This window comes from Micropterus salmoides, unplaced genomic scaffold (genome assembly GCF_014851395.1).
Source record: "Micropterus salmoides isolate LMB-PRFRI ecotype aquatic unplaced genomic scaffold, ASM1485139v1 Ms_hic_scaffold_268, whole genome shotgun sequence".
NCBI classification, from domain to species: domain Eukaryota; kingdom Metazoa; phylum Chordata; class Actinopteri; order Centrarchiformes; family Centrarchidae; genus Micropterus; species Micropterus salmoides.
In genome coordinates, this window is record NW_024041906.1 from 1 (window position 1) to 27167 (window position 27167).

The following is a 27167-nucleotide window of genomic DNA, read 5'->3' on the forward strand; positions in this document are numbered from 1 at the left end:
GAAATGCCAAAAATACCAGTAAAAGTGTTTGGCTCAATTTGATGGTGAAGCACTTCAGAAATCGTTTGAAAGACTGATGTCCAGAACTCATTCAGGGTGGGACACGTCCAGTATATGTGAAAGAGTGACGCCCAGCTCTTACAGCTATTGCAGTCGGATCCACATCAGGGAACATACAAGATAGTTTGGTTTTAGATATGTGGATATGATGTACTACTTTAAATTGCACAAGATTATGTCGGGCGCACAAGGAGGTAGAGTGTATCCGATCCAGGACTGAACCCCATATGTGATCGGTGAAGGCAGAGCCTAGGTCCTGCTCCCACATGTTTCTTATAGCGGCTAAAGAGGGGTTATGCAACTTCGAAATAAGGTCGTAAAAGACAGAAATTGTGCCTTTTAATGGGGGGTTAACAGAGAGAAACATATCGACAGGATTGGTTGGGGGTTTATTAGGGAATTGGGGGATTAACTTCTGTATATAATGCCTGATTTGTAAAAATCTGAAAAAATTTGTCTTTACGAGACCGAAGTTTTTTGTCAATTGAGAAAAACTAGCAAATAAATCATTGATAAATAAACTGACGATGCATTTTAAGCCTTTTTTATGCCAGATCTTAAATGCACCATCCAGCATCGGGGGAGAAAACAAATGATTAGCTGCAATTGGGCTGAGAAGTGAAAAAGTCTGCACGTCCAAAATTCTTCCTAAACTGGGTCCAGATTCAAAGGGAGAGACTGGGGTGTCATGTGAAGTTAGTTCTTCAACACACAAACAGATGTGTAGTGATGGTGGTCCAGGATGTTCCCCTCACTTTCACAGGTGGAGCAGAGAGGAGCGCCGGCTGGATCCTATGAGGACGTCTGTTGCCGGGCAGAAACAGGCTGCTTGTTGATTGGTCGGCCGATCTGATGGACAGTAAAAGTGGAAATTCTAATATAATATTCCTCCAGAAGTGTAAAAGGGAATAACAGCAGCAGCAGAGGCTCTGAACGTCTTCATGATGATTCAGCAAATGAAAATGATTCCATGTGTGTGGAATCCAAATCAGAAATGAATCCTAAATACTCTGTCCCTCTGTCTGCTTCCTCTTCTTCAGCCAAAAGGCTTCTCTCTTCTTCCTCTTGTTGTTCCCTTTTCACCTCGGCTCCTTCAGGAGAGTTGAGCTCCAAAAATCTGTTGTCTTCTTCATTCTCTAATCTCAGTCTGCTGTCACACTTCATACACTTCACAAACAAACCACAGGTCTGATCTGGAACATTTTTCTCCATCTTTATTGCTCCCTCACATCTGGGTCCTGAATCCTGAAGCAGGTTTAACTGAGTCTGGGTCTCTCTGGGTGATCTGGTCTCACTGAGTCTAACAATGGCCGTCCTGGATAACCAGTATCATGAAGCGGCTTATGGACTGGCTCTGTTAACTCGGGGTTTTCAGCTGAAAGTTAAAAAGGTGTCCATCTCTCTTGTCTGCACACGTGTGCACTGTGTTGGTACTAATAAAGTCTCACAGTGCAGAGCAGCATGATCCTCTCTGTAGCTGTTACTTTAACAAACACCTACACATGAATAATTATAGGTTACTGTATGTCCAGCTCAGAGGCACAGGATCCTTTCTACTGGCACAATGCTCTCTGCATTTATATTCATTGATTCCGATTGTGAATTCGTTATTGAATAACCCAGAATATGATCACGGCGTCTTTGGATTCATTAGACTAAAGGTTGAAATGATGTAACTCATATTTAAGACTACTTTAGCTCCGTTTTAGGCTTTCTGTTTATTTCCTCTTCTGATATCCTTTAACACTACTCCATACATTTTATTTGCTAGTAAAATCACTTGTCACCGATCAATCACTGCGTTCCATCATATCAATCCAACAATTTTTTCCCCCCAATTTCTTTCACCAGCAGATTTTATCATTCAGTTGGATGTGCAGGCTTTTTTTTTCCATTTCCTTGCTTAGTAGAAACTTTAGTGCAGTTTAGTGACTTGTCCGACTCGTTAGGCTACGTGTTTACTATGTTTTATTATCATCCATTTGGTTTAAACACGAGAATGATCAGCCGCACCTGTGACTGAACAGAAATGACAATAACAAATTAGAAACTTGAGAAACACCCAATTACAAATAAATCTTTTGAATTGACTGGTGCAGACATTTGTCCAGGAGGTGGCAGCATTGTACTGTGAGGCACTACTCTGACTCATTCTTCTAGTAAATGTGCATTTAGCACAGGCAGAGCTCATACACCAGAGGGCTGTTAGAGAGTCTGACCCAGAGAAACAGAGAAGACATTTAATGCTAGAGAATAATTGTGGAGTCCAACAGAAAAGCCTTTCTCAGCCTTGAACCACAGTGGAAACTCCTTTCTCACAGGAAAGCATGAAACAAAACAATCTCACAGAAGGTCATTATATCAAAACACTGGTACACTTAGTGGAAATTATAACACCACATAAGATGAGCAAAGAACATAAAGTAATGACATATAGAGGATTATTAAAAGTACAGACAGGTAAATTAGTAGACAAAATAAATGAGCTTCAGCTGTAGAACAGAGATATTCTTGAGTAGTGAGCAAGCTAAGAGATCAAAACATATTTAATTTAAGCAGTTTGGTCAAAATCATCAATGTTGTCAGAGGTGGATTCAATCAGGTGAATCATCTGACATGTTTCTCAGGAAGGAGGCAGAACATGAAGTGACTTGTCATGTCTCTCAGACTGATATATTTATAAAGACGAGGAAAACAAGAAAACAACACACAAGCAACATGACAGCGACATACAGCCGCTGTAAATGCTTTTTAAAAAAAAATCGCCACATCTGTTTGTTCCTTCTTTCTTTCTCTCCAGCAGCTGTTACGACCCGGCTTGTTAAGGAGGGCAGTAACACATGATTGGGATTGAGAATGAGGTGCGACAACTAACTAATTAACCAAGGACAGCGCTTGCAGAAAGAAATACAACAGAAAGAGGCTATACAGGTGCTGACAAACATCCAATACACAAAATGAAACAAAAGAGGGTCTTGTCCAAAGACAGTCCTTAGTACAGTACTCAAAATACACAAAACAACGGAAAGGTCAGCTTACAAACCTTACAAATTACAAAGGAAGAAAACAATCTAGCTGTTATTCTGCAAATTTAGAGGTCTCAAACTAAAGCGTGTCCTACTCTTGGTACACTAAATCAAACTAGGCGATTTACAAAGGTTCCAAAAGCCACTCAGACAGGCAACAGAAATACAAACTCTCTAAATACTCTCTAAACTAACACAATGGTTATGCAGCGAGGCGAACTAATGACTGGTTCACAGCCGCCCTGAACTGTGAACATGGGGTGGTGATGGTGCAGTGGATAAGGCTCATGCCTTTGGTGTGCGAGACCCAGGTTTGATCCCCCACTGTGACCCATCCACCATTGTGTCCCTGAGCAAGACACTTAACCCCTAGTTGCTCCAGAGGCGTGCGACCTCTGACATGTACAGCAATTCTAAGTCGCTTTGGACAAAAAAGCATCAGATAAATGTAAATGTATCAGTTTTAGAACAAAACCAAAGACTTATAAGCTATGTTATATAGTAAACATGTTTAATCGGTTATTAAATAAGTTACAAGTTGCCTGTAAGTTGTAGCAACCTGTCAATCACAAGGTAGTCCCGCCCAAAAGCATACGCTGCTTTATGTCTATTTTCCTCCGAATAGGACCAACATTTACTAAATGAACATCATGCTGGGTTGAAGAAGACTTGAACTAGTGACTGAGACCATAAACTCATCAGGAAAGTTTTTACTGAGGAGTTTTCACCATTATATCTAATGGAACCGGACTTCTTTTTGAAACCAGCGGACTCGCCCCCTGCTGGCCGTAATATAGAACGCAGCTTTAAGTTCCGTCTGCATGGTTTCACTTTCAGACCCAGAGGTTGCCGCATGATTGAGATTAGAGAAATAACATTTGACAACAACGTAACTAGAACTCTGGATTGGACAACAGTGTGCGCTATGAGCTGCAAAACAACTGCAGGATGTTGAGTTTTTAATTATATATTTTATACTAATGTTTTTGCGTCGAGTTGCTAGTTCAACTGTCCTGATGTTACTTTTTACAGGCCCCAGGCCATCGGGCCACCGTTATTGTCAAGCCCTGACACAGAAACAATACTTCATCAAGTGTTGAGATTCATTCTTGAATAGATGTGCTCCAATCAGGATTTTTTGGGCCGATCACTAATCACTGGGTCTATTTGAAGCCTTTGATTTATCATGTAGCATTATACAATATATTTATTTAAATGGTCCTAAAAACAATGTATTAAGTATTAAAAATAACATGACAAAAAAATCATGAAATGACAATTGTTTGTTTTATTGGCAGGAAACATGGGCAACAAATTCCACTCCCTCCTTAAACCACAGCAGCCTTTGCCTGCTTACTGCCAAAATCTTATAGCTTAACAAAAACAGCTTTCCTGTGGAATAAACTACAAAAACAGAACAAACAGCATCTTTATTAATTTACTTCAACTATAAAAACTGCAACAAACTACAAACTGTAGCCAAAATATTTAGGAGATAAAGGAGCTCAGGCCTCCTGAGTCGATGATAAAGTAGCTGGTTTTTGTTCTGGAAAACTCAGTTAGGCTCTGTGGGCTTTAGGGGGGAGAGAGGAGCAGAGAGAGGGAGAGGGGGCTACAGAGGAGGCATAACGTCATCAATGAGATTTGAAAGTAACGGAAATTTAAATAAAGTACAATGTTAATTCCATATTATACTGTTAGTATATTGTTAATATTAGCCCACTTATAGTTACTATATTCATTATAATTTCATATGGTTTACCACTAGTATAGGCCTAATATTATTTCAGTGGGTTATTAAATCTATAAATCAAATTGATGTAATCAGATTATTAAATCCTTGTGCAAGAAGCACAGTCTACATCTTTTACAGGCCTATTGCCACCTGCTTTACCAGAGGAGAGAGCAGCAAACACTTTCAATACAGCCAGCAGGTTTTTATAAGATTTTTTTATTAGTAGAGAGAGGAGTGGGTTAATGTTAGGCTACATCCACTCTACTATGTTTTTTTAAACCGTTTTATAGCGAATAAGATCTTCTCCCTCCACAGCAGCGTTTTAGCTGCGTATCAGAGTTGATCTCCATTTATATTAAAACGACTGAAAGCACGCGTGGTCGTTCACTGGGCATGCACAGGCCGGGGTGTAAACATGAAGCAGATGGTCTACTCTGCCGCTGCAGAAAATTTGGCGAAAGAAGAAAGTAATACAGTCGAAGAACCACACAGGTATTCGTTTTTGCATTGACCGCCAACGAAATAGAACTGAAAGTAACAAGAGTAGCCTACAAAGTGAGAAAGCAAAGTAAATACGGCAACACGCACAGTACAAGTGTTATTTAAACAGTAGAAAATATCTAAATAAAAATACAAAAAATAAAACTCTGTAGCATCGTGTTTTGCATGACTGATAAGACTGAATCAGTTTTACCCATCAATTCGCCATTTTCATCTGGACGGAGGGGGAAACGTAGCAAAAGGTCTCCGTTTTAAAACGAAAACGGAGACAGAGAGAGGCAGTCAGCTGATTGAGTGGCGCCTCTCTTTTCATCATGAAACTCACACTGAAGGATCAGTCTCTCTCTGCCTGATGCTCTGTGGGTCAAGACAATTAAACTCTGGTAGCGGGCGGCATGTGTGTGAGATAAGCACGACCGCGATAGTTTGAAATGGTCACTCCTGCTTGTTGCTCTGCTTGTCTGATTGTTGCTAAACTCTTTATAAATGATTAACTGGATGCTTCAATAGCTCCTATCTGAAAAGGAGTTTTAGGGAACCATTTTAGCTGCCGTTGAAAATTTGTCCGGAAAGTATTGCATCATCTGATCGACTTTTGTGATCTGCCTTTTTAGAGACCACTGATCAAACTATTTAAAGCCATTATCGGCAGATTACGATCGGTGACCGATCGATCGGAGCACACTTATTATTACTACATCTGTGATAAATTAGTGAACATCACATACTACCTCTTTGTTGGAGCTTTTGACCACATCCCATGGCCTTCTTAAAGAGTCACTAAACCCCCAAAGCTCTTATTTCAGCTGATTACCAATCTGCATGAGTATTTAGTAGTGTTATTGATGGATTCAGGTCCAAATCTTGACATTATTCTGTAAACTATGTGAATTCTACTTACAGTACCATAAAAATTGAAATCTGGCTACTGCAATTTAATTTTGTTGTTGGCTGATAAAACCTCTGGACTACTGCTTTCCAGCTCTTTCCAAATCAAACTTCCTCAGCTGTCATCACATGACGTTAGTCCAGCACAATCGCATGATAACAGGTGGTTGTATTCAGGGCAGAAGGAAACAGCTAGCTCGGCTCTGTGAAAAATGTCACACTGACGCTTTGTGAATGGATTTATGTCTTCTAAGAGTTCTCCTGTTGGTATTAGATTTGCCACATTGGCCACAACTGTACGGTTTCTCTCCAGTGTGAACTCGTTGGTGGGTTTTTAGGTGAGCTGATTGAGTGAAAGTTTTCCCACATTGTTCACACCAGTATGGTGTCTCTCCAGTGTGAACACGTTGGTGGATTTTTAGGCTACTTGAGTGAGCGAAAGTTTTCCCACACTGTTCACAGCTGTGCAGTTTCTCTCCAGTGTGAACACGTTGGTGGAGTTTTAGGTTACTTGATTGAGCGAAAGTTTTCCCACACTGTTCACAGCTGTACGGTTTCTCTGCAGTGTGAACACGTTGGTGGATTTTTTGTTGATTTGATGTAATGAAAGTTTTCCCACACAGTTCACAGCTGTACAGTTTCTCTCCAGTGTGAACACGTTGGTGGATTTTTAGCTGACCTGATGCAGTGAAAGTTTTCCCACATTGGTCACAGCTATATGGTTTCTCTCCAGCGTGAACACGTTGATGCTTTTTTAGTTGTCCTGATGTAGTGAAAGTTTTCCCACATTGGTCACAGCTGTACGGTTTCTCTCCAGTGTGAACACGTTGGTGGATTTTTAGGTAACCTGGTGCAGCGAAAGTTTTCCCACACTGGTCACAGCTGTGCAGTTTCTCTCCAGTGTGAACACTTTCGTGGCTTTTTAGGTTACCTGATTGAGCGAAAGTTTTCCCACACTGTTCACACCAGTATGGTTTCTCTCTAGTGTGAAAACGTCGGTGGATTTTTAGGTGACCTGATGTAGTGTAAGCTTTCCCACACTGGTCACAACTGTACGGTTTCTCGCCAGTGTGAACTCGTTGGTGGATTTTTAGGTAACCTGGTGTAGCGAAAGTTTTCCCACACTGGTCACAGCTGTGCAGTTTCTCGCCAGTGTGAACTCGTTGGTGGATTTTTAGGTAACCTGGTGTAGCGAACGTTTTCCCACACTGTTCACACCAGTACAGTTTCTCTCCAGTGTGAACACGTTGGTGGAGTTTTAGGCTACTTGAGTGAGCGAAAGTTTTCCCACACTGTTCACACCAGTACGGTTTCTCTCCAGTGTGAACACGTTGGTGGATTTTTAGGTGACCTGGTGTAGTGAATGTTTTCCCACACTGGTCAAAGCTATATGGTTTCTCTCCAGTGTGAACACGTTGGTGGCTTTTTAGGTGACCTGGTGTAGCGAATGTTTTCCCACACTGGTCACAGCTGTGCGGTTTCTCTCCAGTGTGAACACGTCGGTGGATTTTTAGGTGACCTGATTGAGTGTAAGCTTTCCCACACTGGTCACAACTGTACGGTTTCTCTCCAGTGTGAACTCTCCGATGAATCTTCAAATTTCTAGATGTTGTGAAGGATTTGTCACAGTGCTGACAGCGGTGACATTTGAGTCCCTCTCTTCTTCTCCTTCCCTATATCAGCAGAGAGAAACACAGTAAGTGAGATGTAGATGTGGAGCGAGCTTTCAAAAACCATAAATGACATTAGCGCACATAGTGAGCATGTACTGTATTACATACTAGGGCGGGCGGTATATCGGTATATAATGTATACCGATATCGTTTCAAAAGAAATATGAAATTAGACAATACCGTTTATACCGAGATAGTTTGATGTTGAGGTGATTAATTTGTTTTTGTAAAGTCCTGCAAGCGTTTGCTCCTCTCTCTCCCTCACTGCGCAGCCCCGCCCCTCCTTCTGCGTCTGCACTCAGCAGTCTACTCACAAACTCTCAACAAGATTGATTGAGACAGTGCTGGTTCAGTCAGTGTTTCGCACACATACACTTCCGCGGGCCGCCCAGGTTAGACGCCATACTGCTGCATTTATCAGAAAAACACGTAGACTACGTCGTCAACACGCCTCTTCAACATGCAGCTGCTGCTGTTTTCTTTTTGGTGACTTTATACAGCCTAACCTACTACTGATGGAGAAAGTCAACGAAGCGGACATACAGGGAGAGAGAGAGACGGTAAAGCACCTTTTCCACTGCAAGGTACCACCTCGACTCGCCTCGACTCTAGTCGCCTTCTTTTGGTTTTCCTTTGTGTAGAAGTTGTACTTGTACCTGCTACCAGGTACTTTTTTTCGTATCACCTTCGTCTTATCTGTCTTTAGATTCTGAGTAATGTTGAAACGTTTTAACTGAAATCAAGAGACAGCTGTGTGTGCGTTCCTAACCCTTCTACTGAGTTTTCAATCAAACTGATGATATTCTGAACACAACAGCATTCCTTCATACAGCGAGCCCTGCAGCCTCCGTTATTTTAGGGAGAATATCTTAATTAACGGGACAGTTCCTTAGATGTAGCCCATCTGTAGGATACAATTGAATTATCCTAAATGTTTTCACATATTTAGATTGACTATTTTATGTGTCCAAAAAACATGGAGCCCGGGTGAGGGTTAATAAACAGAAAATAAATCCTCAAAGCGCTTTTCGACCAAAAGTACCCGGGACTTTTAAGTCCCCAGATCTCTTTTCAAGGAACTAAAAGGTTCCTTCAGCCCTGTTGTGTGCGTTTCCACCGTGGTCTAAAGAACTGCGAAGATTAGACAAATTAACCAGCTGACGTAGGCTGTAGGCTGTATGTCATACAAAGTGATGCACAGGCATCATTATTTGTAACCACTATACATGAGCAACATTTATAAATGAACATCAGATTTGACTGGAATATAATGAAAAACTACAGGCTGTGTTTGACCATTAAAGCAGCTTTTTGTGTGTCGGAGTATAATGACAAGACACGATAAAGTTCGTTACACATTTAATAAAGCCAAGTTCTTAAAATAACTCCAGCACAGAGAAAGCAACACAAAAATAAAATCGCGGCAGTTTGGAAGGTTATTAAAACATTTCAAGCAAAAAGAGCTGCAGATCAGCTGCAGGACTTTAGATTTATCTTGGAAATTAAATTCTGTCCCGGATTATTCCCCCTCTCCGCTGGCTCATTTTTTTCCTATTACAATGGACCTTATGTGCAGCTGTACCTTCAGAGATTTGAACTACAATAAGAACACCGGGAAGATAATTTACTTAATGCGATGCCAACAGGCCTCCCTGGCTTTGTCGGCCGCCATGATATTAGATTAGCCGTTAACTTTTCTTTGCAGTCATCCTATCCTGACACAATCAATGTGCATTCTTCTGGAGAAATATGGAGCATGCACCGTTGTGAACAAAACCCTTTTTATGCGAATGCGCACTGTTTGTATATACACTGCCCTAAAGGATTATTAGGAACACCAGACTAATACTGTGTTTGACCCCCTTTTGCCTTCAGAACTGCCTTCATTCTACGTGGCATTGATTCAACAAGGTGCTGAAAGCATTCTTTAGAAATGTTGGCCCATATTGATGGATAGCATCTTGCAGTTGATGGAGATTTGTGGGATGCACATCCAGGGCATGAAGCTCCCGTTCCACCACATCCCAAAGATGCTCTACTGGGTTGAGATCTGGTGACTGTGGGGGGCATTTTAGTACAGTGAACTCATTGTCATGTTCAAGAAACCAATTTGAAATGATTGGAGCTTTGTGACATGGTGCATTATCCTGCTGGAAGTAGCCATCAGAGGATGGGTACATGGTGGCCATAAAGGGATGGACATGGTCAGAAACAATGCTCAGGTAGGCCGTGGCATTTAAACGATGCCCAATTGGCACTAAGGGGCCTAAAGTGTGCCAAGAAAACATCCCCCACACCATTACACCACCACCACCAGCCTGCACAGTGGTAACAAGGCATGATGGATCCATGTTCTCATTCTGTTTACGCCAAATTCTGACTCTACCATCTGAATGTCTCAACAGAAATCGAGACTCATCAGACCAGGCAACATTTTTCCAGTCTTCAACTGTCCAATTTTGGTGAGCTCTTGCAAATTGTAGCCTCTTTTTCCTATTTGTAGTGGAGATGAGTGGCCCATTCTCCTCTGACCTCTAGCATCAACAAGGCATTTTCGCCTACAGGGCCGCCGCATACTGGATGTTTTTCCCTTTTCACGCCATTCTTTGTAAACCCTAGAAATAGTTGGATGTGAAAATCCCAGTAACTGAGCAGATTGTGAAATACTCAGACCGGCACAGCTTACACGTTCCACAGGCATAACACCTGAGCAGTGCCACAGACTGATGGACTCCATGCCACGCCGCATTGCTGCAGTAATTCAGGCAAAAGGGGCCCCAACTAAGTACTGAGTGCTGTACATGCTCATACTTTTCATGTTCATACGTTTCAGTTGGCCAACATTTCTAAAAATCCTTTTTTGTATTGGTCTTAAGTAATATTCTAATTTTCGGGGAGATACTGAATTTGGGGTTTTCATTAGTTGTCAGTTTTAATCATCACAATTAAATGAAATAAACATTTGAAATATATCAGTCTGTGTGTAACGAATTAATATAATATCCAAGTTTCACTTTTTGAATGGAATTACTGAAATAAATCAACTTTTTGATGATATTATATGACCAGCACCTGTATACACACACACACACACACACACACACACACACACACGGGTCATTGCATCGGTTAGAGTCTCTGGTGAGCAAAAGGCACCGTGGAGGAAAGTCCCACAGGTCAAACTTCAAAAGATAATGTGTTGAAAAGCTGAGCAGCAGTGGAGGAAAACTAAACTCCAGACTGACTCTGATCTCCACAGATACTATTTAGAGCAGACTGTTTGTCACTGTGAGAAAATCACCAACACGCGAGGAAATATAATGACCGGCCCTGTCCCAATATCCGCACTTCCACCCTTGTGCCCCTCAATACGCGTTCTCGCCAAGGGGTGCAAGACCGTAGAGTGTCCCGATCCTCTAATGTTGTTCTCTAGGGGTGATCATCAGCGCACTTAATGCACCCCTTTCGCAAGTAGGCATCAGACCTCACTTTGCTATGGGCTATTACCCAGAATCCTTGTTAGCTTACTTTCAATTTTATAAAGCTCAGGGCGGAGAATGAGCGGCTATTCACGGGGCAGAGAAACGCCCCTAGCCAGGGATATGAGTAAGTTAACACGGCCATTACATGAGCAGACAAGTTTGTTACTTGAAAGCAAGCCCTTACTTTCATTGCAAAGTGATCTAATGGATAATTGTGTGTCTTTCAGGGAAATTATCAAAATCATGGGGCTGGAGGGGAAAGTGACTCAGGAGCAGTGTAAAAAGAAGTGGGAAAATCTAAAGAAAAAGGTAACTGCACTTTCACATGTTTTGTAATGCTTTTATTTTATTGGTAATACTATTTAATGACTATCTAGAATGTAAACCCATGTAAATAATGTTCATTTCACCCTTCAGAACTATTACAATTTACAAAGGACTTAACACTGCCATAAACTGGGTCAGGGACAGATGCAGGAGAGGTCACTGCTGCCTCATGGATTTTCTATGCAGCCATGCATGAAGCCATTGGCCAGATACCCTCAGTCAGGCCAGTCTATCTGTTCTCATCTGGACACAGTAGTGTAGCGAGAGCCCAGGCTCCTGTCAGTGAGGCCGTTCTTAATTCTTCTCATAAGGAACTGGTGGTGAGTTGTTATCAACTTTAGCAGGAGTACTGCGAATGCCGCAACTACCGTCGGCGCCATGTTTACTCTCCTGATCACAACAGAAGTGACGTACAGTGGGGGAAAAAAGTATTTGACCCCTTGCTGATTTTGCAGGTTTGCCCACTTACAAAGAATGCAACAATCTACAATTTTAATCATATGTACATTCTAACAGTGAAAGACAGAATCCCAAAGAAAATTCCAGAAAATCACATCATATGAATTTATAAAAATTGATAACCATCTGATGAGGAAAAACAAGTATATGACCCCCTACCAAACAGCAAGTATTCTGGCTCCTACAAGCCAGTTAGTCTTTCTTTAAGACACAGCCCCAATCCCAACCAATTATCTACATCAAATACACCTGCCTCACCTCGTTACCTGTATAAAAGACACCTGTCAACACCCAAACAACCAGCATCCAACATCACCACCATGGGCAAGACCAAGACAAGATCTCGCCTCGTGGGGTGTCCCTGATCATGCGAACGGTGAGGAATCATCCCAAAACCACAAGGGTGGAACTGATGAATCAACTGAAGGCAGCTGGGACCACAGTTACAAAAGAAACGGTTGATAACACACTACGCCGTCATGGATTGAAATCCTGCAGCGCACGCAAGGTCCCCCTGCTCAAGAAGAAACATGTACAGGCCCCATGAAGTTCGCCATTCACCACCTGGACGACTCAGAAGAGGCCTGGAAGAAGGTGATGTGGTCAGATGAGACCAAAATAGAACTTTTTGGCCTCAACTCGTCGTGTTTGGAGGGCAAAGAACACCGAGTACAACCCAAAGAACACCATCCCCACCGTCAAGCATGGTGGTGGCAACATCATGCTTTGGGGGTGCTTTTCAGCAAAGGGGACGGGACAACTCCATCGTATTGAGGGGAGGATGGACGGGGCCATGTATCGTGGAATTCTGGACCAACATCTCCTTCCCTCAGTGAGAGAGCTGAAGATGGGTCGAAGATGGGTGTTTCAGCACGACAACGACCCTAAGCACACCGCCAAAGCAACAAAAGAGTGGCTGAAGAAGAAGCACATCAAGGTTCTGGAGTGGCCTAGCCAGTCTCCAGACCTGAATCCAATTGAAAATCTTTGGAGGGAGCTTAAAATTCGAGTTGCCAGGCGACAACCTCGGAACCTGAATGATTTGGAGGCTGTCTGCAGGGAGGAGTGGGCCAACATCCCTGCCGAAATGTGCACAAACCTTGTCACCAACTATAAAAACCGTTTGACATCTGTGCTGGCCAATAATGGCTTTTCTACAAAATATTAACATGCTGTTTGTCCAGGGGGTCAAATACTTGTTTTTCCTCATCAGATGGTTATCAATTTTAATAAATTCATATGATGTGATTTTCTGGAATTTTCTTTGGGATTCTGTCTTTCACTGTTAGAATGTACATATGATTAAAATTGTAGATTGTTGCATTCTTTGTAAGTGGGCAAACCTGCAAAATCAGCAAGGGGTCAATTACTTATTTCCCCCACTGTAGATAGTGAGCACCCTTGAACATATCACACCTGTGAGATTCTAAAGATAATTCAAAGTAATTCATTTATTGATTAAACATGCAAAGTAAAAATGTCAACATCTTGCTCATTAATGATATCAAACCTTTTTTGTTCAAATGTTTTTATTAAAGCAGTGTATGTTGAAGGTCATGAAGTTTTTGTTTTGTTTTTGCTTTTGTTTATATATTGGTATGACAATTGTGGATTTTTACTGGTATCAGTATAGAATACTACATTTCTGGTGTTGATAAGTCCCTACTGGCCACATTTCATTTTGTAGGGGTTTAACGTTAATGTGCTTAAGTCTCTTTGATTATCACATTTATGAAGCCAAACTTGTTTGACTCCATCCAGAATCATTTTCCAGATAAAAGGACTAATGCAAAGGCTTCGTTAGACACTTTTTACTGGGGCACGTGCTCCAGTATCCATGTTCTGTGCATCAGTGAAATTGTCAAGACCGATCGGCGTCGTTTTTGGACATATATGGCTCTGCAAACCAAGTTAGCAATAACTGGCAACATCTGCAATGTCCAGTCAAGTCAGCAATAAAAAAAAAGTTAGCAATAAAAAAACTACTGATTGATGTGAAAAAGCATGTTGTTACGGTTTGAAACGTTGCAAAAAGTAAGTCAATGCAAGACAGAACCAGAGATTCACTGCAGCTACACATGAGCTCTGCTCACATCAGACTGTCAGAGGAGAGAACACAAGTTTACCAGAGTGCTGTTCCCCACAGTCACTCTTATGGAGTTATTTTCTCTTCTTGTGCACGGAAGGATAGTCCCTCTTGGTCCTCTTATCACCGTTATAAACACTCGCTTTCAACTATGTTGACTGTAAAGTTGAGGACATCTACTTTAAATAAAGAAATCTTGCTCATTTTCTAATCTTTTTATTGAAATGCTGTCAAACTTCAGGACTATGCATTGATTTCTTTCAGCTGCATCACAATCATCCTCACGCAGAAAAATTATCGTTATCTTCAACATAATAACTAGCCAATAATAGAAACGTTCCATCGGTGTGACTACAGATTAGTTTGATTTTAACAGTGCTTACTGCAGTAATGTAGCCCACGGTTAGTGTTTCAATGCAACTGTTGCCTTAATGTCCACAGGGTGTTATAAAGGAAGTGTAGCTTAAATTTCATTCTGTCCACAACGTCCAAAGATAACTCTCTGTCCATACGACAGATTTATCACAAAGGCGGTCATGTTCACGATCATGGTTACTGATCTAGAGTTCATGTGATCTTGTCTCTGAAACCCAGAGTTTCCCTCACCTCAGGCTCAACATACTGAAAGGTTTTACTAATCCTGCTTTCTGAAACGGGGCCCAGCTTCCTAAAAGAACTCCAGCACAGAGAAAAGAACAAAAACAGCAGTCAGGGGCAGTCCAACAGCATGGCCCGTTAAATAAAAGATAAAAAAAACCCTGTTGCGTTCTACCTGCTTTGCATAAGCTCTGACTGATTTCCAGTCGACAGCTCGTACCCTGTCAGGAGGTCGGCTCGCTGACACCTGGTGTCCACTGAAGAGAATGAAACTGCTTTATTCAGTGTTTTTAATGACCGGATCTGTTTGTTTGGAGAGGAGACAGCCGAGGTGGTAATTCTGCACCAGGTAAAAACCTTCTGGACTCAACACCGAAGGAATCCTAAACCAAAAACAAGCAGCTCATTTTTCGGTATCGCATCAGCTCGCTTGGAATTCGAAGGAGGGGATTCCAAAAAAGGCACCAGGTCCCATTTTCCCCAATGGAAAAAAAGGCAAGTAGAAAGTAGTACCATGTGGTGAAAATGGGGCTTTAGAGAGAACATGGTTCCACCGTTCCTGCAGAACTCAGTCTGTCAATAACTAAAACCTCAAAACTGTTTTTAGAGAAACCTTAGAAAGCCAGAACATTTTTAGAACCGTTCTTCCAAAACCTCTAACATTCAGTAGAAATCTTTTTCATTTGCCTTTTCTTTTGTTTGTCCTGGACTTATGGGTGTTGGGTAGCTTTAGTTGAATTTAATTTTTTCTGATGGCTGTGTTGCCATCAATCAAAGAAGGGGTGGATGTAAGGCAGCTGCCTGTATAAGTCCCTCGGTGTCCCTGTTGCGCCGTCAATTCCTCAGTACATCCAGCAGTTTGTACATTGCAGGACACAGTAGTTTTAATGTACATTTGGGCAGGGCCATCATGTTGCTTTATGTTAACTTTCTGTGTCCTGTAAGGTAAGCAGTGTTAATAGCGGTCTGAATGATCATAAATATCAGCACTAAACCTCATCCACTTAAATTGTGCATTGATACTGTTTATTTACAATCTAAACTACTTTGCGCCACGAGTTTGAACAAATACTACGTGTGTTTTATGCCGTTTGTGAGACTTGGTAAATGCTGCCAGCATACACTTAACTCGACATGCTTTTCTTGCTGTTGGTGACCCTTGGAGGAGGCCATGACAGCCTATATTGATGCTGTGGGTTACATAAACATTAAGTACACATGTAGATGTTGCCTTCAAATTCTGTTCGGCTCAAAATTTGGAGTCGTCACCTGCCATCTGAATTTTGTGTTTCCATTTGCATGAATAAAAACATTTTCACCAGAAATTGGTGCAAAGAAATTCACCAGAATGCAGAAAATTAAGTGTTTAATGCTCAAATTTTTCAACTTACAGATGTCAAGATTCATGATAAAGACAATAACAATACAACAAAGGTTTACAGCAAAACATTGAACTTAGTAACCTAAAAATAACATAAGCAATATTGCCTTGCAGCGAATTTCTGAATGGGCAAGTACAGGCTACTGGCTTAAACTTGAGAATGTCGGGTGTTTTTCTTGAACTGGCCACCAATAAATCAGTCAAATAGTCAACAGTCAAATGTTGATGTCCGCCAGAGATCAACATTAAATGTATTCCTCAGAAACAGCAGCCAGCGAGCAGCGGTGTGTTTACAGCGAACAGCTGATGGAGTTACGCTAAATACTGGGTCCAAAGTTGTTGTTTTAAGTTTCCATTTTTATTAAGATTTTATTTTTGTGTTGCTTTCTCTGTGCTGGAGTTATTTTGTGAAGGTGATGGCTTCATCCAGTTTGTTATTGAATTTGAACTAACTTTAAGCTGTCTCCTCATTATACTCCCACACAAAATAAGCTGTTTAATGGTCATGCAAAGCCTATCATTTTTCATTATATTCAGTCAAATCATTTATGAATTTTGCTCATGGATAGTAGTTACAAATAATGAGGCTTGTGCATCCCTTTATACAGAGTACAGCCTACAGCCTATGTCAGCTGGTTAATTTGCCGAATCTGTGAGGTCTTTAGACCGCGGTGGAAACGCACACAACAGTGGGCTGAAGGAACCTTTTAGTTCCTTGAGAAGAGATCTGGGGACTTAAGCCTTGAATATGCTGGGGAGCAGATGCTGAATACTTCTGTTTATACAACCTTCTGCAGTCAGCTTGGTGGACACGTTCCACACATGCGCAGTAGATGAGTAGAGTTGGTGCCCTGGTTGCACTAGTTGCTGCGCGGACATGTCCGTGTGGTCACAAAAAATGGGAGGCATGCGTACATCTGCATCTACACGTAACCCGTCTGATGACGGTTTTTTTGTCCTTACTTTAAAAGTCCTGGGTACCTTTGGTCTAAACGTGGCTTGTGGTTACTTACAAAACTAAAATCACTTTTTGTTTCACACAGGAAACAAACATTTAAAAGTACGGTTTCTGGCCTACCCATCCATCCATACACAGACAACTCTCAGCCGTTATCAGCTACAATACCGGCTGCATTTTACACATGGAGCATTTCAGAATAAGAGCATTTTGCCTGCCTAATTTTGCTGATTTGTTCAGATGTCCTTGATTTTTATGCTTCTACCATGATTAAGTAGGCCACATAGTTTAACTGTTTCTTCTTGTCTGTTTTAACTGTTTATTGTTGGTACACGATCGGCAGCCTGCACAGGGTGTTTTATTTTGAAAATCAACCGGAATATCCATGCGGTTGATATATGTCTGACTTCCTGAGTTATTAGGAGCGCAGAGCGACCCCGCGTATCCAAGCAGTCTGAAAAGGCCTTTACATGTAAACCCTGTCACAACCATTAGCAAGAAATTAATTTACCACGTGCCAAAACCTTTATCATAAGTTTACAATGGACAATGTTCTTTGCATCTTAGACTGTGACACAATAATGGCAGAAGCTACTTACAGGTGTGGAAAGAACGCCTCGCTCCTTCGCCTTCATTTATTGGCTACAGCGGACATGAACAACATAAGGTCCGGTGCTGCTGACCTGCATTGGGCAGCTCAACTTGGGAAAAGAAAAAAAAGTTTACACACGTCAGACTGTAGATGTCCTAAATCCTGCCCATTTCACTCGGGCAGTTCCTGTACCCCACTTTTCTCACATGGTTCACAGCAGTGCGGTTTCTCTCCAGTGTGCATTTTCCGGTCACCTGATGTAGTGAGAGATTTCCCACACTGGTCACAGCTGTACGGTTTCTCTCCAGTGTGAACACGTTGGTGGGTTTTTAGGTGACCTGATCGAGTGAAGGTTTTTCCACACTGTTCGCACCAGTACGGTTTCTCTCCAGTGTGAACACGTTGGTGGATTTTTAGGTAACTTGATTGAGTGAAGGTTTTTCCACACTGTTCGCACCAGTACGGTTTCTCTCCAGTGTGAACACGTTGGTGGGTTTTTAGGTGACCAAATTGAGGGAAAGTTTTTCCACACTGTTCACACCAGTACGGTTTCTCTCCAGTGTGAATACGTTGGTGGAGTTTTAGGGCACCTAATCGAGGGAAATTTTTTCCACACTGGTCACAGCTGTACGGTCTCTCTCCAGTGTGAACACGTTGGTGGATTTTTAGGTCACCTGATGTACTGAAAGATTTTCCACACTGGTCACACCAGTATGGTTTCTCTCCAGTGTGAACACGTTGGTGGATTTTTAGGGCACCTGATGTACTGAAAGATTTTCCACACTGTTCACAGCTGTACGGTTTCTCTCCAGTGTGAACTCTCCGATGAATCTTCAAATTTCTAGATGTTGTGAAGGATTTGTCACAGAGCTGACAGCGGTGACATTTGAGTCCCTCTCTTCTTCTCCTTCCCTATATCAGCAGAGAGAAACACAGTAAGTGAGATGTCATGGTGGAGCGAGCTATCTAAAACAATCTAAAAAATCATAAACTATATATAATTAGAACACATCGTTCTATACTAAGGGTTTAACAACACACCAAATCCACAGTTCAGTCCTAGATTATTGAGCCACTGTTCATTCCTTGGATCCACACCCTTAATATTATTATAATATTCCATCTTGGCTTAATAAATGTAGTCGAAGTTGCAGGCGTGATCACTCTATGACTGAACCAAAATAAAAAGTCACATGGCACACGATTTGGAGGACATTAAAATTGGTGTAATATAGGGATGGGGACCTGGTTCCAAAAATTCTCAAAACCCGAAAATCAATAAGGTTCAAGCTTATCGATACTGCTATCGAGACTTACGGGTCCAATTATGTACCGTACATGTCTCGAGCGTCAATTGGGTTTTATTTTGCAATGCAATGGATAAGAAAATCATCTCTGTCCTCAGTATCTCATCCTGTATGTTTTATATAAGCATAGTTAACGCTAGCTTGGCATTAGCCAAATGTTAAAAACAAGCTAAATAGAAAGCTGTCTGTCTGGAGCACAGACAGGTCTGTTGTCTTAAAAACTCAGCTGCTGGCTGAGACAAACCAGCCGCTCCTCCTCCTTCCTGGTAACGTTACCTGCAGCCAGCGAGAGACGAGGAGGGACTGATGTTATTCTTTCTAAACATCACTCACTACTTGTGATGTCAGATCAAGTTATTGAGTTACTTTGCTGTTGTAAACATTAACGTTGCTGCTCTGGAAACATTTAGCTGTATTTAAAATATTAGATTAAAAACAATGAGGCAGTTAATATTTAAACTCAATATATGTTTATTTATTGCAAGTGATAGGTCATCTCAATATATAACGTTACCGCACATTGAATATATATCCGTCATACCGTGCAGCCCTACATCATGCCTGTTGGGTCTGGTCTTACCAAATAACAGTGAAGTATTGATAAAGAATCTGATCGTTAAGCAGTCTCAATAAGTGTATCAATAAAAATTAGCGATCCCCATCCCTAGTGTAATATTTACAAAATATAGCCCTGTGAGAGAGAGAGAGAGAGAGATTATATTAAGCAGACACATTATAAATTTTACTGAGCGACAGCGAACACACCACCAAACTAACGTTAGTTGATCCACATGCGGCGCACTTGAAAACTGAATGGAAAATTACCCAGAAAAACCTACTGTCAATATAAGTACGATACAGGCATACATCGCTACCGCCCCCAGGCCCGCCGTTGGGAATTTTGGACAGGGGGACAACATTTTCCAAACTGGGCCCCTCATCGACACCCAATCCAGCACCACCTCGACCAACCCACCCTTAGTTCTAGTACAAACATGGGCAATTTCAAAGACGCTCTTGGCCATTAGCCTTATAGTGACACAGATGGAGTCCCTAACAACCATTTCCAAATGCAGTGTTATAGACTCACCCAGGCCACGCTCACATATATTCACTCAGTATGATTATAAAGCACAAAAAAGGTCAACGCAGATTTTTTTTAATCTTTTAAATTAGACTGTGACAGTTATGTTCCTCCATTTAACTTAAAACAAGGAGGAAAAAAATGCCTTTCAGTGATTTGCTGATTAGAGAACAGTAAAAATCAAACATTGAAGAGATAACTGCAAAGCATTAAATCATACAATTTAATTATGAGTGAACAAATACACATACTTCATCTATCAAATTCAACACTGAGGACTACATTCATCAACGTATTGGTCAAATTATGTACTAAACTGAAATACTGTATGAGTACTGTGTCAGGTTTATCACATGTATAGCTTATTATACTGTAACCATGTTTGCAGCTGTATCCTCTGACCTGTGACGTGCTGCTGACTAGTGTTTACTGTAGGTCTGTTTTCTTGAGGCTGTTACAAATCTTTATTAATATAAAGGGAAACACAAAATTCAGGTGGCAGATGATGATTCACAATATAATAGAATATAATGCAGTGAAGCTCTCAGGCTCTCTGTGTTGCTTTTAGATATAGATATCTTTTGTCCTATAGTTTAACTTTTACAAGGTTGTTTATTCGTCATTATACAACACAAGGCTGCTGTATAACGAAGCAAAAGTTTGTAGTCCCTTCATGCTGCGCACACAGAACCTAACAAATGAATATATTAATATTTAAATACACATTAAATGTGTATACAAATATTTCCTCATGCCTTTGTTTGGGGAATGATATTAAATCATTTTAATTCAGTTAGAAACTCCTGCACTTTAACTCGTGTTCAAAACTTTCTGCACATTCAGAATCTCTCCCACATATCTTTGCTCTCTGACAGGTCCAGAAAAAAAGTTGTAATATAACGAGAATAACGTCATCATTTATGAGAATTTCAGTCTACCTGTACTGTGCTGTGCATAAGCCTGCAATGTTGCTCTGCTGATTTGAGCAAACAGAGCAGGTCTGCACCTCAGATTTTAGATGTTATTTTACAAAACTCTTTCAGTTATTTACCGCGACTCGCAGCGCGAGATCGCATCAGCTGGGATGATATGATTGATTCCATATGATTTTATTTTTCTGTCTGTTTTGGCTGCTCTTTTGTGGGGCCCTGACAGCCTGCAGCGTTCGCTTAAAGCGACTCTTGCTGGTTCTGCACATCTGAACTGCCAAATGTTTCGACCGTACCATTTTACTTTCCAACTGTGGGGGAGGGGGTAATCAGATGACAAGTTTGAAATATGTTTTAATGCTAATAATACATTTATCTATCATGTAAATACATAACACAAGTGTCAAACTTGATCACATTTAAGGGTTAACCATAGACCTTTGCTTGGGCCGGGATCATCTGTACCCTTTGACCCCCCTGATGGCGGGCCTGACCGCCCCCACCAGCCGCCGCAGTTACACTGTCTAATGAGAGCAGGTGTCACGATGAAGAAAATAAGTAAAGCATATCACCACAGAACTTCCCCAGTTAATGACTTACATCGAGTATTTTCCCCTGAAATGTTCTGTGTAAATATGCAGATTAGCTTGTTTTGGTTAATTTAGATGAAATCTGCAGATGCAAAAAGGTGGAGGGTAACAGTCTTAAAACAAACACCATCTAAAAAGGTGTTTTATGTCCATTAGAGTAAAAGAAGACATGGACCAAAGACTCAAAATTGACTCGGTTTCAAAATTGGTTGGCTCCACATCTAATAACTCTCCATTCTATTATCCAACGAAGTTTAGAGTCAAGGGCAACTGGACTTGGTTGAAGATACTGGAAGACGTTTCGTCCCTCATCCAAAGGCTATACTAAGTAACTGAATATATATGTGAACATGGCCGGTTTGAGTCTATAACACTGAAGTGATCAATAGGGGCTCCATGAGAGTGAAATTGTCCGTGTTAGTATTAGAACTAAAGGTAGGTGGGGTGTCGACGAGGGGCCCAGTTTGGAAAATGTTGTCCCCTATCCATAATTAATGGCTGGCCTGCATGTACAGAACTGTTTACTGAGCTAACTAGCTAATGACAGAGCCTACAGAGATCTAACACTAATACAGGTCACTGCATCAGTTAGAGTCTCTGGTGAGAAAAAGGCACCGTGGAGGAAAGTCCCACAGAACAAACTTCAGAAGAGGATGTGTTGAAAAGCTGAGCAGCAGTGGAGGAAAACTAAACTCCAGACTGACTCTGATCTCTACAAAGAGTCTCCACAGATACTATTTAGAGCTGAAACCTGCACGACGATCATTCAGAGAACAATAATGCAGGCAGACTGTTTGTCACTGAGAGAAACTCACCAACACACGAGCAAATATAATGACTCTGCTTCATTTTCACCATCATTGTTTGTTCTGCGCGCTCCCGACACAACGCGGGCCGCACCGCGCATGCGCCGCGCGGGAAAACCCACAGAACAAAGAAAAGAGAAACGCCATCTTGAAGATGAAAACAGGAACCACGGAGACACTTTGGAAATCAAACCACGTCAACACAAACCCTGGAGCGGGTTTTCAGGCTCTGATCTCTAACAACAGAATGAACGGATGATACACGGACCCTCGAGACTCTTCCTCGTGTCTTTAGTCTCGTGATGAAGTCATGAACACTGACCTGAACATCGGCGCTATCAGAGCACGAGGCTGCTGTTTGGCTCCTGTGGTCCGGGTTCTGGTTCTCCATCGTCCTGCAGGTCTCCGCTGTGGTGATGCGTCCTTCAGTATCCAGTCAGTTTTGTGAAGCGCGTGTCGAGGCTCGTGTTGGTGACGTATGTGGTGACGTCGAAGCCTCGCGAGCCCGCCATACCACGTGACTGACTCAGGAAATGGGTCGCGGGTTTGATGTGACTCTGAAGGAGCAGCAAAATACAGTGGACCCTCATTAACATTTTTTAATTTGATTTCTGATTTTGAACACAGTTAGATTGTCTTCAGGACATTTTTAGTTCAGCCAGAAGATTTTTTATTGACATTTTGTGTTTTCTGTAAGAATAAAACTGGGGCGTCTTAACGCATAATAATGTTCTAAAGCAGGTAAAATCATCTCCAAAAAAGAAACCACCTGAAGCTCAGCACAGTGGAAAAGTAAAAATGAATAAATGTTGTTTCTAAGTCACAAACCAAATAACACAAGTACATTCACATCATAACCCTCTCCATTGTTTCCACGTTCCCTTTGACCCTATCATTGTATCATAAAATGATTGATGCGCCAAATGAAGCGTTGATCACATTATCAACACTGACCGCCACATTTTAGATTATTGTTTTTTTTAACTAGGCTATGGATTAAAATATTTGATTGATTTGATTGAAATGATGTAGAACACACCCAGAATATTTCCATTTGATGGAACAGTGCAGCCATAAAAACATGCACGATCTGGTTTGAATAACTCACTTAACGTGTTAACGTGTTCATTTTTATTTATTTTACTTTTATTATACCAGGCATGTTAATTTATAACAGATTCTTATTTACACAAACAGCCTGGCAGGAGACAAAGGCCTCCTTTGAATGGATACTGGGATTAAATAAAACAGACGGAGGAGCTATAGAAAGTATCCTGACTGCAAACATCACTACACAGAGCCCAAAGGATGAGAAAGGACAGTACCACCCAGCCACAGTTGGTTCATCCTGCTGCCGTCTGGGTAGAGATCTGCTGTCGCAGCACCAGCTTCTTCCCCCAGACTGAAAGACTTATAAACTCAAACTCATCCTCAGCACTGCTCTATAGAATATGGTTTATTTCTGTTTACCATTCTGTGATTGTTGTATACTGTTTATTATCTGATATACAAATACAGAGCGTTAAATGTATGATTCAATGTCGTGTAAAATGACTCTGTGCACTGTAATAGCACAACTTTTGACCTAATTGGCTGGTTTGCCCTCAAAAAGGACCTCTTGGCTGCCCAGAAATTTACCCCACCCTACCTCACTGTATATAAAGCTGAAATTCAACAGGTCCAAGAGATGCAGTTACTTAAACCAACAGTGAGTAAGAAGTATAAATCTGGTATTACATTAGGAGACATGGACACAGTGACCACACCTGGTTTGGCATAAATAAGATTTAATATGTCAAGCTATGAGGAACTTGTCAGATAAAACATTAGCAGTAAACAGGCTGTATGCACAGTGGCAGACACACTAGATGGCGCCAGAGCCCACTCAGACATAACTTAGTGCCTCCTGACTGTATTTCACCATTTGAAATGGAAACTGCAGTCTCGTAACTTTTAACCTCTCTGGATGTTCGGTCAGAACAATGCAAAAATAAATAAGAAGATAATAAGAAGTTGTGACGCGTCAGTGTGCAGGAGGCAGCCGTGTGTCAGGGTATGTAATTGTCTTGTATGAGATACAGCGAGCGGAGTGCTGATGTGGTGTGTGTGTGTGTATGTGTCCAATCAGTGATGGCATTACATTGTTTAACAAATGGGCCCATGTCGCTCAATTTATCTGTCGATATTCGGAACACGCCACTGATAAACACACAACAGCTTGTTTGAGAAGCATGATAATGCGTCTGGGGGCCATCTTGTGACTTGTATGCCGTCGGACGTAGACATGAGATTCAAATCAAATTTGTGAATGAGGTCTCTGCCCAACAAATTTATAGGACATGCAGTAGACGACAGGAAAGATTGTTTCAGCGTGGTGGGAAATGGGTTATCTGGACTCCCCATGTCTGTGCATGGGTTTAGTGAAAGTTTCCTTCACTGTTAGACCTGCGCCTACAGAGTGAATAAATCTACCACTGCGCCTACATTGTGGCAAATCTGCACGTCCGACAACTGAATGTGTAGCTCCGGACTCTACCAAACATGTTTTTCCCCAAAATCTGTAAATCAACAGTGGGGAACGTTTGAGATGCGTCTGATTCATAATCTACATGGGTACCTAACGGAGGCTTTGACTGCTGCTCTGAGCTAGAAATTGTGTGTAAAACTTGTGTGTGCATATCACTTCCCTGAACAGGTGCTGTGGGCTGAGGCGCTGTCTCCATCCATGGACCTGCTCTCCCCCTTCGTTTGGTTCTCAGTCGGAGTGCTGGTAGCCGTGATAACCAGAACCATGTCCTCCATAATTGTCCTGATGACCGTTGCCACGTGTGTGGCCTCCTCCTCTGCCTCAGTTATTGCTCTGAGGAGGCCAGTGGTTGTCACCGTTACAGATGAAACATCTGCCGTCATTCTGCTGGGCTTCCCCTTGTCCACGTCCTCGTCCACGGTCATGTCCACGGAATCCTCCTCTCCCCCGGTTCTGGCGTTGGCTGTGACTGGAGCCTTTGTCCCTGTTGTTGGGTCTGAGCCATGGTGAGAATGTCTGTTCGTGCGCCGCATGTCTGCAGACTTCTGCCAGGTGAGCGTCGCCTACGCACACACGATTTACTCACAGCTGGGTCCCAGGAGGCCATTGAGGACAGCTGTCCTGAGGTGGGTCTCCCTGATGCCCCTTGTGTCGCCTTGGTTACGCGGCTCTGGCGGGCCACTGTTTTCATTGAAAATCTGGTGAAGGCGGTGATAGTAATCAAGCATGTCCTCATCTGGGCCCTGTTTGCACGTTGAGATTTTCACGTTCACGTCGTGTGGAAACTGTACCTTGATCGTGCTTCAACAGCGGTGGTATATGTTGCAGTTTGGCCGTCATCCCAGTCCACATTCCTCAGGCGGTGTTCGCCCTTCAGTTTGTCTCTGATTTTTGCGTGATTGACAGGACCCAGTTTTGTCATCAGCAAACAATTCAGTTCAGGAAAAGTGGAGGCGAACTGTTGGCAGAAAGAGTAAATATGGCCAAAACATGGACATTCGCCTGGTATATTTTTGAAAGATTGAAGATCAGTTTCTTTTCATCAATTTTACAGTTACAGTTGTATTCTAGGTGCATTAGAAGATATTCATATCTCTTTATTGTATCTTTTTATTGCATTAAAACAGCTTTTTTTACCAGGCGAGGATGAAAATATCATATTTTTCTGTATTGCATCTCCATGTAATCTGTAATGGTAAAATAATGAATGTACAATTGATTTATGTTCCTTAGCTTCCGACCTCTCAAAGGACACAAGAATTTAGGCCTAATGGTTGAGGGGAGATATTACTGATTTATTTTGGGTTTGTTATTTTAGGTCTTGTTCCTGGAAATAGGTGGCAGGTACGATGTGGTTAAAACAAAGAAATGCACCACCCAAATTTAGAATCTACATTCCCAGATGTTCTGATCCCTTTGCTAAAATGTGTGTTACAGGTGCCTGCTGGAGGAGCACAGGACAGCAGATCTATAGAGTCTGTATATTAATGTTAATTATCAATTATTAATTACATGTCTTGCTATTTTTCTAAATCCTGAACTGATCTATTCTGTCTGTATTTAAGTAGAATTTATCGTCAGTCTTTGATGTCCGACCATATTTAATGTTGATCATGGTGAGACAGAGAGCGCTTCTATGGTGAAGTTTCTGTGAGAGCATTTTGGCTGAAATTAATTTTTGTTCTGAGGTCTTCTTGACCCTTTGACCTCTGTGCTTTTAGTTTCACAGTCTTTGAGGTGGTGTTGTCCTCTTTATCAGTAGACTGTAGATGTGGTCTGACTGGCCGCGTCCTCAGCACTAGAAAGTAGGGATGTCGCGGTGAAGTAATTTCCAAGCCTTGGGGCTCAACAGCCACATTAGCCGCTCAATATGCTAACACCAAGTTAGCTAGCGTTTAAATTAAACAGTAAAACAACAAAAAACATGACATCACTTGCAGCTTCCAAGTCTGAAGTTGGGTCACGTACAGCCCATGGCGATCCATCCTTCAACCCTTACAGAGCTCATTACGGTTGTGGAACTTTTGAAGCACTCATTTATTAATTTAACAAGCCCAGAAGTGTAAAGTATGAACACTGCGGTTGTTGCGGTGCTTGCCATCCTCCGCGGTAGGTTTGACCAATAACGCAGTATTTCACTATTTCTCCCTATTTTCCAT

The 27167-nt window shown here is 41.7% G+C and overlaps 1 protein-coding gene across 1 annotated transcript; it reads right to left on the minus strand.

Moving 5' to 3' along the window:
- Positions 1-5839: 5839 nt before the first annotated feature.
- On the minus strand, positions 5840-23979 carry LOC119919352 (zinc finger protein 850-like). Its single transcript, XM_038739755.1, has 3 exons — positions 22804-23979; positions 17940-18677; positions 5840-7883 (listed from the first exon to the last, which is right to left on the minus strand). The coding sequence occupies exons 1-3, from the start codon at positions 22870-22872 to the stop codon at positions 6426-6428; spliced, it is 2265 nt and encodes a 754-aa protein (XP_038595683.1). The 5' UTR covers positions 22873-23979; the 3' UTR covers positions 5840-6425.
- Positions 23980-27167: the final 3188 nt, after the last annotated feature.

Bases quoted from the DNA above. Each gene is read 5' to 3' on its own strand.
- LOC119919352 (XM_038739755.1), bottom strand. From the start codon at position 22,872: ATGGAGAACCAGAACCCGGACCACAGGAGCCAAACAGCAGCCTCGTGC. The intron at 18,678-22,803 runs GTCAGTGTTCAT...CTGCTGATATAG, and splicing joins CTGATAGCGCCGATGTTCAG to GGAAGGAGAAGAAGAGAGGG. The intron at 7,884-17,939 runs TGAAATGGGCAG...CTGCTGATATAG, and splicing joins GGGTACAGGAACTGCCCGAG to GGAAGGAGAAGAAGAGAGGG.